Source organism: Nicotiana tomentosiformis, chromosome 4, assembly GCF_000390325.3.
Source record: "Nicotiana tomentosiformis chromosome 4, ASM39032v3, whole genome shotgun sequence".
In the NCBI taxonomy this organism is placed as follows: Eukaryota; Viridiplantae; Streptophyta; class Magnoliopsida; order Solanales; family Solanaceae; genus Nicotiana; species Nicotiana tomentosiformis.
In genome coordinates, this window is record NC_090815.1 from 69,959,632 (window position 1) to 69,969,850 (window position 10,219).

The following is a 10,219-nucleotide window of genomic DNA, read 5'->3' on the forward strand; positions in this document are numbered from 1 at the left end:
TGTTGCATTGTAGTCCATGTTCAGGAACTATTTCTTTGCATCCAATATCTTCCTTACTAGCCAGCATGCTTGTGTAGGAATATTCAGATGCTGTAGTGCTTTCCCTTTGATGTAGAAAGCATGAATCCATTTTATCTAGAGTGCTTCCTTCTTAGTTGTTACTGCCCATAGTAGTTTACTGATGGCTGCTCTATTCCAGGTGTGAAACCCTAAGAGATTAAGTCCACGTGTTGAATGTGGTTTGCATAGTGTATCCCATACCACTAAGGCTTTCCTTGAACTCTCATGACTACCTGTCCATAGGAAAGTTCTGCACAAAGTGCTTATGAGTTGAATAAACTTTATAGAAAGTAGGAACACCTGAGTCCAATAAGTCTGCATTTCAAATAATACACTTTTGATAAGTTGTACCCTACCATTATATGATAAGAACTTAGTGGACCGACACCTTATTCTTGCAACCATTTTCTCAACCAGTGGTAGACATTGCTGAACTGTGATATTCTTTGAGGATAATGCAACTCCCAAGTACTTGAAAGGTATTTCTCCCTCTGAGTAATACATTTCAGTCTAGAGTTATTCCTTAAGGTGTTGACTAATCCCTGCCACATACAAGAAATATTTCTCCAAATTTGCCTTAAGGCCAGACACTGTAGAGAAATGATTAAACTATTGGATCATCATCTTTACAGATATTTGGTCAGCTATACAATACATTATTAGATCATTTGCAAAACATATTTGAACTAGGATGAGGCATCTTATCCCCATTTTGCTGCACCTTGGATAGTAGTTAAAATCTGGATTGTGTCTCAGTTACTTTAGAGCTCTATTCAGATGCTCCATCACAAGGACAAACAGTAAGTAGACATTGGGTCTCCATTCATTAGTCCTCTTTTAGCCTGGAACTTAGGTGTAAGACCATCATTGAATAACAAGGAATAACTTACTGTGTTGATACACTCCATAATTAGATTGACAAACTTTCCAGGCAACCCATATTCTAGCAGAACCATTCTGAGGAAGCCCTACTCCACTGAGTCATAAGCTTTCCCAATGTCCACCTTTACTAGACATCTAGGGGATACCACTTTTTGTGTGTAACCCTTAACCATTTCATGTGCCACTATTACATTATCCATAATTTTTGTTCCTTCAATGAATGTTGACTGTGAAGGCCTCACCAAATAGTCAACTACCAACTTCAATCTAGCAATTATGACTTTAACTATCAATTTATATAGTGTAGTGCAGTAAGTTATGGGCCTGAATTCTTTCACAAATGTAGGGTTCGTTACTTTAGGAACCAAGGTCACAGTAGTGCAATTTTTTTCTTTAAGTAGTTTGCCAATTTCAAAAGACTACAGTATAGCCTTTGTTACCTCTTCCCCTATTAGGTCCCAATACTACTTAAAGAATTCAGCAAGGAGTCCATCAATACCAAGGGCCTTTTCAGTTGGGAGGTCTTTCAGAGCCTGCAATACTTCTGTTTCTGCTACTTCCTATACTAGTGTCATCTGTTGCTCATGAGTGAGGCATGATCCATCTCTTGCTATGGTTGAATCTAGGCAAGGCATTTTTGCTACAGCTGTTCCCAGGAGGTTCTGAAAGAAGCCTATGAACTCTTTTTTGGATTAGAGCAGGTTCATGCAACTGGATCCCTTATTTTGTGCAAATAGATGAGATTCTATTTCTAGCTTATCTAGCCTTCAGCGCTGCATGAAAAAATCTTGTGTTTGAGTCTCCATAAGCTAGCCATGTTGCTCTAGATTTTGGTCGAAGTACTCTTTTATGTATAGTTGTCCACATTTTCAATTGTATCAAAGTATCCTTTTCAGTTGTGATGAGTTGTTCATTAAATAGATCTGCATTTAGTTCCATCTGGATATGGTTTAGCCTATCCTTCAACTCAGTCAGTTTCCTTTCCAGTGTTGACATATCACGATTCATCTGTGAGGTTTCCAACTCTATCAACTTGAGTTTTTTCCGAATTGTATACATGGGATAGCCTTGTGTATGTTGCCCCCAAGTTGTGTGTACTGCCTCCTTGGAGTTCCCTCGAGACAGTAGTATATTGAGGAGTCTAAATGGCCTAGACAATTTCTTTTTGGACACTTCTGTTATGATAATGATTGGTGAGTGATCTGAGCATTCCTGAGTATGATAAAAGGTTTCAAGCTTTTCATACCTCATAAACCAAAGATCATTACCAAACACCCAATCAATTAAGCTATATATTTTATCTTATGCCTTTATCTTATTGCACCAAGAGTAGGCACATCCTTTCTGTTGATTTGTCCAAGACCAATCTCCTGTATGCAGTTCTGAATATCCTTAGTCTCTGATTGCTTTACGGGTAACCCATTGACTCTATCATGTACAAAGAGGATAGCATTAAAGTCTCCCAAAACAATCCAGAGGTCCATCATCGGTGTACTAATCTATTTCACATGTCTCCATAACTCCTTCATCCTAGCATTTACATTATCTCCATACACAAAAGTCATTTCACATGCAAACTGTGATTCTTTATCTTCAACCTTACAGTGCACCAGTTGTATATGTGAAAGTAGTATAGTGACATTGACCTTCTGAGGCTTACAGCAAATCCATAATCTCCCATTAGGGGTTATTGTATAATATTCATGTATCATCCACTCAATTCCTAGTTTTTTCTTTATTTTTTCTACTCTATTCTACTTTATTTTTGTTCCTGGACATCCCAGCAACACCACTTTATTTTGAAGCAAAAAGGATTTCAATTCCTTTTGGTTAAAGGGCTTATTCAGCCCCCTTATGTTCTATGAGCAGACTAATCATGGGGGTCTTTGTTCAAAGGATCCCCCCTCTTTACCAGATTGGTTGTAGCTTTTTCAGGTTGGATCCTCATCACACTGAATCTATTTTGTTGTAGGAATTGTTCAGCATCTTCAGTAGCTATAGAAGACCTAATCCTGACATTATTCTTTTCATCCATTTTTTTTTTTGCCCCTATCTTTGCTTGGTCTATGAGCTGCAGGGATTTTCTCTATATATGTGGTCACTTCCTTGTAGTTTGCTTCCTTGGATTTGTCATATGCCAGTGTTGTGTGATTAGTAGGTGGATTTATGGTAGTTTTGGCTTTCCATTGTTGTTGCTGAACTTTCTTTTGTGGTTTCCTCGGCTGCTGCTTATCAATTGTTGTAAGCTTTGCCTTGACCTGTGCTTTGCAGCTCTCCTTATGGCTGCCAATCTGCACGCATTCCTGGCAATAGTCAGGTTTTAACTCATATTCAAGTGGTTGTAATTTGCAGCTACCATCAGGCTCCTCAATCATTACTGAGTCTGGGAGAGGTTGGGAAACATCCATTTCAATAAGTACCCTAGCATAGGAGATTCTTCCCTCTTTAGCTGTAAGTTTATCAGTACAAATCGGTTTTCCCAAGCAACTAGCTATTCTCCCCAAGTTTTCTGTCGCCCAATACTGAATGGGTAGGTGTGGAAACACTACCCAAACTGGTATGGCATTCACTGTCTCATCAACTGTAATGATCCAATATATCATTTTGAGTTTTAGCCTTTATTTCTGTATTCTAAGGCCTCGACTAGCTCCATTTAGTGTTTCTCGATTTGTGTACACAGTCTGTGTCTTATTCCGGAAAGTTTCTATGTGGAAAATTTAAGAAAATGTGAAATTTTATCTTAAAACCCATTTGAGTTGTCTGCGGTCAATATTTTGTATAAACAGACCTGGATTTATATTTTGACAATCCCGGTGGGTCCATTTTGTAATTTAGAACTTGGGCGTATGCTCGAAATCGAATTCGTAAGTCTATAACTTGATTTAACATAATTTATTGAAAAATATAATTTGAAGGCTAGAAGAATTTCTAAGTATGATCGTAGGTTGACTTAATTGCTACTGGGTTCAGATTTCAGTTCTGGAATTTGGAATAAGTTCATTTCACCATTTATGACTTGTCTCCAAAATTTAATATAAAACGGAGTTAATTTGACGTAATTTGGACGTCCAGTTGTAAATTTGCATGTTTTTGAGTTTCTTTGAAAGTTTCATACATTTTGACGCCGGATTCATAGTTGTAGGTGTTATTTTGGTTTTTTGATCGCGCGAGCGAGTTTGTATGATGTTTTTAGGCTTGTGTTGATGTTTGGTTTGGAGCCCCGAGGGCTCGAGTGAGTTTCGAACGCGTTCCGAAGAGTTTGGTAGTTGCTTGTATGACCTGGTGTGCAGGTCTCGCAAATGCGAGATCAGAGGTCACATTTGCGACAAATGTCCAAGTCTGTGATGATCGCATTTGCAAACATTGTTTTCGCAATTGCGAAGATGGCCTGGGAACAGCATGGATCGCATTTGCGATCATTTGATCGTTTTTGCGACTAGTCCATGTTCGCATTTGCAAACACATCATCGCAAATGCGATGATCGTAGAGATGTGGGGAGTTCGTATTTGCAATAACTTCTTCGCATTTGCAAACACCCCACATTTGGGAACCCCAGGTCGCATTTGCGACATCTGTGCCTAGACAAATAGCTGAGGGATGGGATGTTTAGCCTCATTTTTATGTTTTGGAACCCTAGGCTCGGTAGGAGGCGATTTTGAAGAGGGAATTTCATCTACAAACTTTGGGTGAGTGATTCTAATCCACTTCTAATCATATTCCATCAACTTATCTTGTATTTTAACATCAAAATAATGTGAATCAAAGTGAAAATTTATGAAACTTTGTCATGTTTATAAAAAAAAATAAGAAAATGAGTTTTGAGAGTCGATTTGGACTCAAATTTTAAAACTAAACACATATATGAACTCGTGGGGTCATACGTAGTCGGAATCTATCATTGGACCTGGGTTTTGATCGGGCAAGCCTCGGGTTGACTTTTGTTGACTTTTTGGAAAAAGTGTAAAGATCTTAACTTTATCTATTGTAATTGAATTCTCTAGCATTGTTAGATAATATTGAGTCGATTTTGGTTAGACTCGATTGGTTTAGAGGCGAATTTTAGAGGAAAAGCCCCGATTGAGCTTTGATTTGGTTGCGGAGCGAGGTAAGTATTGGGTCTAACCTTGATTTAAGGGAATTAGGAACCCTTGAACTGTATGTTATATGAATTACGTGTGTAACAGCATATATGTGAGGTGGCGAATGTATATACGCCTTTAAAATAATTATTTCCATGCTTTCTCATATTTCATGAATTATCTTATTTCATGTCTTAACTGTTACTTGCTTTAATTGCTTTCTATGTCGTAACTTGTTACTTGTCATTAATTATTTTTGTATTGAAATGTTTGTCCCTTCCATGACTCCATGATTAATTGCTATTTGCCTTAATTGTCTTACTTGTACACTTTAACTATCACATAATTGGTCTTGTTTTGTTGCTCTTGTATTATTTGTAGCATTCCTTGGATTAGTACGTGGTTCATTTATTGCTTTGCTTTCATATTCCTTAATCGTAGAGATTCTTTTGAATTGAGCTGTTGGACTGATTACATTTATTGAACTTTTTTAGGGATTGGGTTTCACGCTGCAACAGTTCTGATGTGGTGGAATAAAGGAGGATTGGATATTGATATGGTGGGATTGGGTTGCGCGCCGCAACGGATTGTATATATGATTCTTGACATTGATAAATGATATTAAGGTAAAATAAGGGAGGATTATGATATTGATTATGATGATATGGTGGGATCGGATTGCACGCCGCAATGGATTTTATATGTGATTTTGATATTGATGTGGTGAAATAAGGGAGAATTATGTGTATACGATGGGATATGGTTGCGCGCCGCAACGGATTGTGTGTGTTGTATTCATTGTTGTTATTGTGTTGACTTTCAGTGTTGTTACATGAAATTATGAGATCGGTTATTCCAGATTCTTTAGTTACAGGAATTGAGTTCTTTTTCATAAGTTAACTACTTTACCTTTCCTGTTTTCCTTTCATGTTAGTATTATTTATTGCGTACAGGTTAGTGTAAGTGACCCGCTTTAGCCTCGTCACTACTTCGTCGAGGTTAGGCTCGACACTTACAAAGTACATGGGGTCGGTTGTACTCTTACTACACTCTCCACTTCTTGTGCAGATTTTGGAGTCGGTCCTAGCGAAGGTCAGTAGATTGCTCGGATTCGGTGCTGACGGAGACTTGAGGTACAACTGCACAACATTCATAGACCTGAAATCCCCTTCTACATTACTCTAGGTGTTTATTTCATTTCAGACAGTTATGCCTTCATTCAGACTATTATTTTTAGTATTCTAGATGCTCGTGTATTCGTGATACCAATTCTGGGATCTGTACTTAGATATTGTCGGTTATTAGATTTATCTACTTTATTTTAGTTTATTTAGATTATTGGCTTTTATCTATTTTGAATTATTAAAAATGGTTAATAACTACATCTAACAATGGTTTACCTAGCAAGTCTCACGAGTCACGAGCAAGCTTAGTAAAGTCTGGAGGATCGGTACGGAGATATTTGTACTTATCTTCCAAAGGCTATGGAGTTCAGGAAAAATTTCACTTCTTTCCTTATCTAACATGCGATTTTATTCTATCATTTATGATTTAACCATTATATTCTTGTTCTCTCGCAGATGGTGAGAACACGCACAACATCTACAGCTGGACAGGAGCCGAAGCCCCTTGTGGCAGATACTACCAGGGGCAGAGGCTGAGGCCGAGGCTTCTGAGGACCCCCAGGATTACTTGGACCGTTGCCACGAGGTGTTGCGCAACATGGTTATAGTTGAGACCAATGGGGTCGAATTTTCAGTGTTTCAAATGACTGGTTCTGCCAAGAGATAGTGGAGAGATTATATGTTGACTAGACTAGATGGTTCGCCTGCACTCGCCTAGGATCTATTTTCACAGATATTTCTAGAGAAATTCATTCGTGTCACTCTGAATTAGCCATCTAAGAAACATTAACAAACAAATAGAGTAAAGGCAATTGATTAGTATTGATAATAGTCATCCACAAAGCATAGAAGGAAATAACAGTACTGCACTATGAGCAAAAAGAACAAAAAAACATCACATTCAGGTCAATGGTTTTCTAACTAGGCTAGGAAGTGTTTAAGGTTGGGAAGGACCAGGTTCTTGGTTTCTGGCCTAAAGCAGTTTCAACATATCATGAAGAATGCCTTCATTCTTCTCCTTCTCCTTTGCAAGCTCGGTCTTGAGAGCATCCCTCTCAGTTTCTACTTCAGTCAGCCTCTTCTTCAGCCTCTTAATCTCAACATCCTTAGCCCCACTCTCCTGTACCAAGGCTCTCACTTTGCTATTCACAGGCACCTTCTTAGATGAACCAGGTTCTTTGGGAGCAGTATGGACTTTATAGTCACATGCAGTCAAGTTGTTGGCCCCAAAATGATCTTTGCTTGTACTAACATCCCATTTCTTGATGGGTACCTTGAAGTGAGCAAGCACATCAGTGAGAATAAAATAATAGAGTATGGCATGGGTTATGGTGCCAGTTAGAACACTATCAAGGAGCTTGATGATAAACCCCGGCCAATTGATCTGCCTCCCACTATCCATGCATTCCATAAGGACCAGGTCCATGAAGGTGGCAATGTGCCTTCTTTCCTTCCTGGGCAACACGACCTTGTTGACAAATTCAAAAACGTACTTTGTAGGCAGGCTTCATCTCACTTTTGTACACAGCCTTGGGTTGTAGCTCTTCCTCATTATCAGCAAATTTTCTTGTAATGGCAAGGGAGGTGGGGAGATTTTTTAGGCTTGGCCATTTTATTTTTGTTTAATCATTGTACCCTTCAGCAGGTACTCCCAGAATCTTGCCCAATTCCTTGTCGTCAAAGCTTAGAGTCACCCCTTTCACCATAATGGTGATCCTGCTATTCTTGATTTCATAATTTTTTATGAACTCCATAATCTCAGTTCTGACAAGTCTTCCTTCCATCTGAAGGACCATGTCCTTCCAACCCTGAAGTTGTATTTTTTCCAGTAGCATCACCATGCCATCCTCCTCCAAGTCCATGGGGAGTCTGCTCTTCAAGATGGTTATTTTCTCAAACTAAACCATCTTGTCATGCTCTTCATCAGTTTCCTCTTCTTTTTTACTTTCCTCTTCCTCCATTGTTTGCATTTTCCTAGATTTTTTGGCAGATCTGGTTCTTTTTGCCAAGGTAGAAGGCTCTGCCTCAACAGTCTTTGAAGGTGACTTCTTTTTGGAAATCTTTCTTTTCTTTGCCTTTGGAGTCACAACCTCCTCTGTCTTGTCTTTATCATGAAAAACCAGGTCCATCTCCTCAATTTCAATTGCCTCAATAGGTTCAGTCACTTTCTTCTTTCCCTTTGCACCATCTTTTCTTCTACTCTCTTCTAAGGCTCTTTCTAGGTCAGCCGCAATCTGCTTCTTCTGACTCCTTGTAGTTGTTCCTCTTGTAGGAGGAGTCTCTACAGGAATAAAAGAGGCAGCCTTTCTCTTCTTGTTTGTCCTAGCAGTTTCAGGGAATTTAACTCTTGAACTTTTCTTCTTTATCAGATTGTAGCAATCAAACACTCGCTTCAATAGGTCTTCAAGGGGTTCCTGCACAGATGAAACAGATTCTTGAAACCTCTTCCTCAACCTAAACAGCCCCTCAGCTGCACTAGCATCTCCAGACCCACTACCCCCTTCTTCTCTCAACCTTTCTTCCTCCTCAGCAGCATCCTCACTCTACAACACCGTAGCCCATGTCTCCTCAGTCAACTTAGCATGAGTAGGTGAAGAGTCAACCACTCCTTATTTTCCCTTTTCCCTTTCCCCTCATATCACCTTGAGCACCCTCACTCTCTTTTTTCTTTTTCTTATTATTTTACCACTAATGTTTCCAGATTCAGTGATTTCAACCCCAATAATAGTTCCAACCATAACAAATCTGTTGTAACGACTCGGGCGATCATTTGGAGTGTTATAGCCCCGTTCCCCCATTTACCACTTATTCTATGCTCAATTGTTATTATGTGACTTGACGGGGTGGTTGGTTTAGTTCCGAGGATATTTCGAAATGAATTGGCACACTTTGTCCCAAGGTTGGAAGCCTAAGTTGAAAGAGTTGATTAGCTATTGATTTATGTGTAAATGGCTCCATAATGGAGTTGTGACGGTTCTGATAGCTCCGTAGGGTGATTTTGGACTTAGAAGTGTGTCCGGATAGTGATTTGGAGATCCGTAGTTGATTTTGGCTTGAAATAGCGAAAGTCGGAAAAATGAAAGTTTGGAGAGTTGAGAAGTTTGTCCGAGAGTTGACTTTGTAGTGACCGGACTCGGATTTTTGTTCCAGAAGTTGGAATAGGTCCGTTGTGTCATTTATGAATTGTTTACAAAATTTGAGGTCAATCGGAGTTGATTTGATAGGTTTCGGCATCTAATGTAGAAGTTAGAAGTTCATTAGGCTTGAATCGATGCACGATTCATGATTTTAGTGTTGTTTGATGTGATTTTATACTTCAAGCGAGTTTTTTTGATGTTTTAGGACTGGCTGATATGTTTGGTTGAGGTCTCGGGGGCCTCAGGTGTTATTCAGATCATGTTCGACGCATTTTGAACCTTGGAAGATTTTTAATTTCTCTGGTGCTGGTTTTCTTGTACGCGATCGCGAAGTGTTATTGTGGAAACTGAGATTTTTGTTCTATGCGTTCACGAGCTGAGGTATGCGATCACATACATTGGTGAGGCGATGAATCGCGAACGAGTGGGTTTAGTCGCGTTCGCGAAGAGGAAAAGAAGAGACTGGGTTCACGTGAATTTGTTATTCGCGATCACGTAATGATGTCTGCGATCGCGTAGGTTTGTGATTTTGCAAGTCGCGTTTGCATGGGATTATACGCGTTTATGTAGAGCAATAATTTTGGCAGTTTAGGATTTATGCTTCGCGATCACGAAGCATTTCCCGCGATCGCGAAGAAGGACATCTAGGAAGACTCTTAAATATCAAAAATGAGGGTTTGAGTTATACTTCAAAGTTTGATTTTGGGAGCTCGGATTGAAGTGATTCTTGGAGAGAATTTCAAGGGAGTGATTGGGGTAAGTGATTCTAACTTGGTTTTGGTTAAATTAGATGAATATATCATTGATTTCATCATTTAATTATTGTTGTGTGCTGAAAATTGGGAAAAATTGTAGAAATTTCATAGGCTTTAATTTGGGGATTTGAAAGTCGAGTTGTGATTATATTTGAGTAATTTTGATATGGTTGGACTCGTG

At 39.1% G+C, this 10,219-nt stretch overlaps 2 protein-coding genes across 2 annotated transcripts; both read right to left on the minus strand.

The window, feature by feature from the left end:
- Nucleotides 1-2,969: 2,969 nt before the first annotated feature.
- On the minus strand, nt 2,970-3,545 carry LOC138909889 (uncharacterized). The gene has a single exon (XM_070201106.1). It carries the CDS (start codon nt 3,543-3,545, stop codon nt 2,970-2,972), a length of 576 nt encoding a protein of 191 aa, XP_070057207.1.
- Nucleotides 3,546-8,044: 4,499 nt separating this feature from the next.
- Nucleotides 8,045-8,944, minus strand: LOC138909890 (uncharacterized). The gene is made up of 2 exons (XM_070201107.1): nt 8,789-8,944; nt 8,045-8,689 (listed from the first exon to the last, which is right to left on the minus strand). The coding sequence occupies exons 1-2, from the start codon at nt 8,942-8,944 to the stop codon at nt 8,045-8,047; spliced, it is 801 nt and encodes a 266-aa protein (XP_070057208.1).
- Between the last annotated feature and the right edge of the window lie 1,275 nt (nt 8,945-10,219).

Coding starts and splice junctions, on each gene's coding strand:
- LOC138909889 (XM_070201106.1), bottom strand. CDS start 3,545: ATGATATATTGGATCATTACAGTTGATGAGACAGTGAATGCCATACCA.
- LOC138909890 (XM_070201107.1), bottom strand. CDS start 8,944: ATGGGGGAACGGGGCTATAACACTCCAAATGATCGCCCGAGTCGTTAC. Junction 8,690..8,788: donor AGAGAGTGAGGGTGCTCAAG/GTGATATGAGGG, acceptor ACGGTGTTGTAG/AGTGAGGATGCTGCTGAGGA.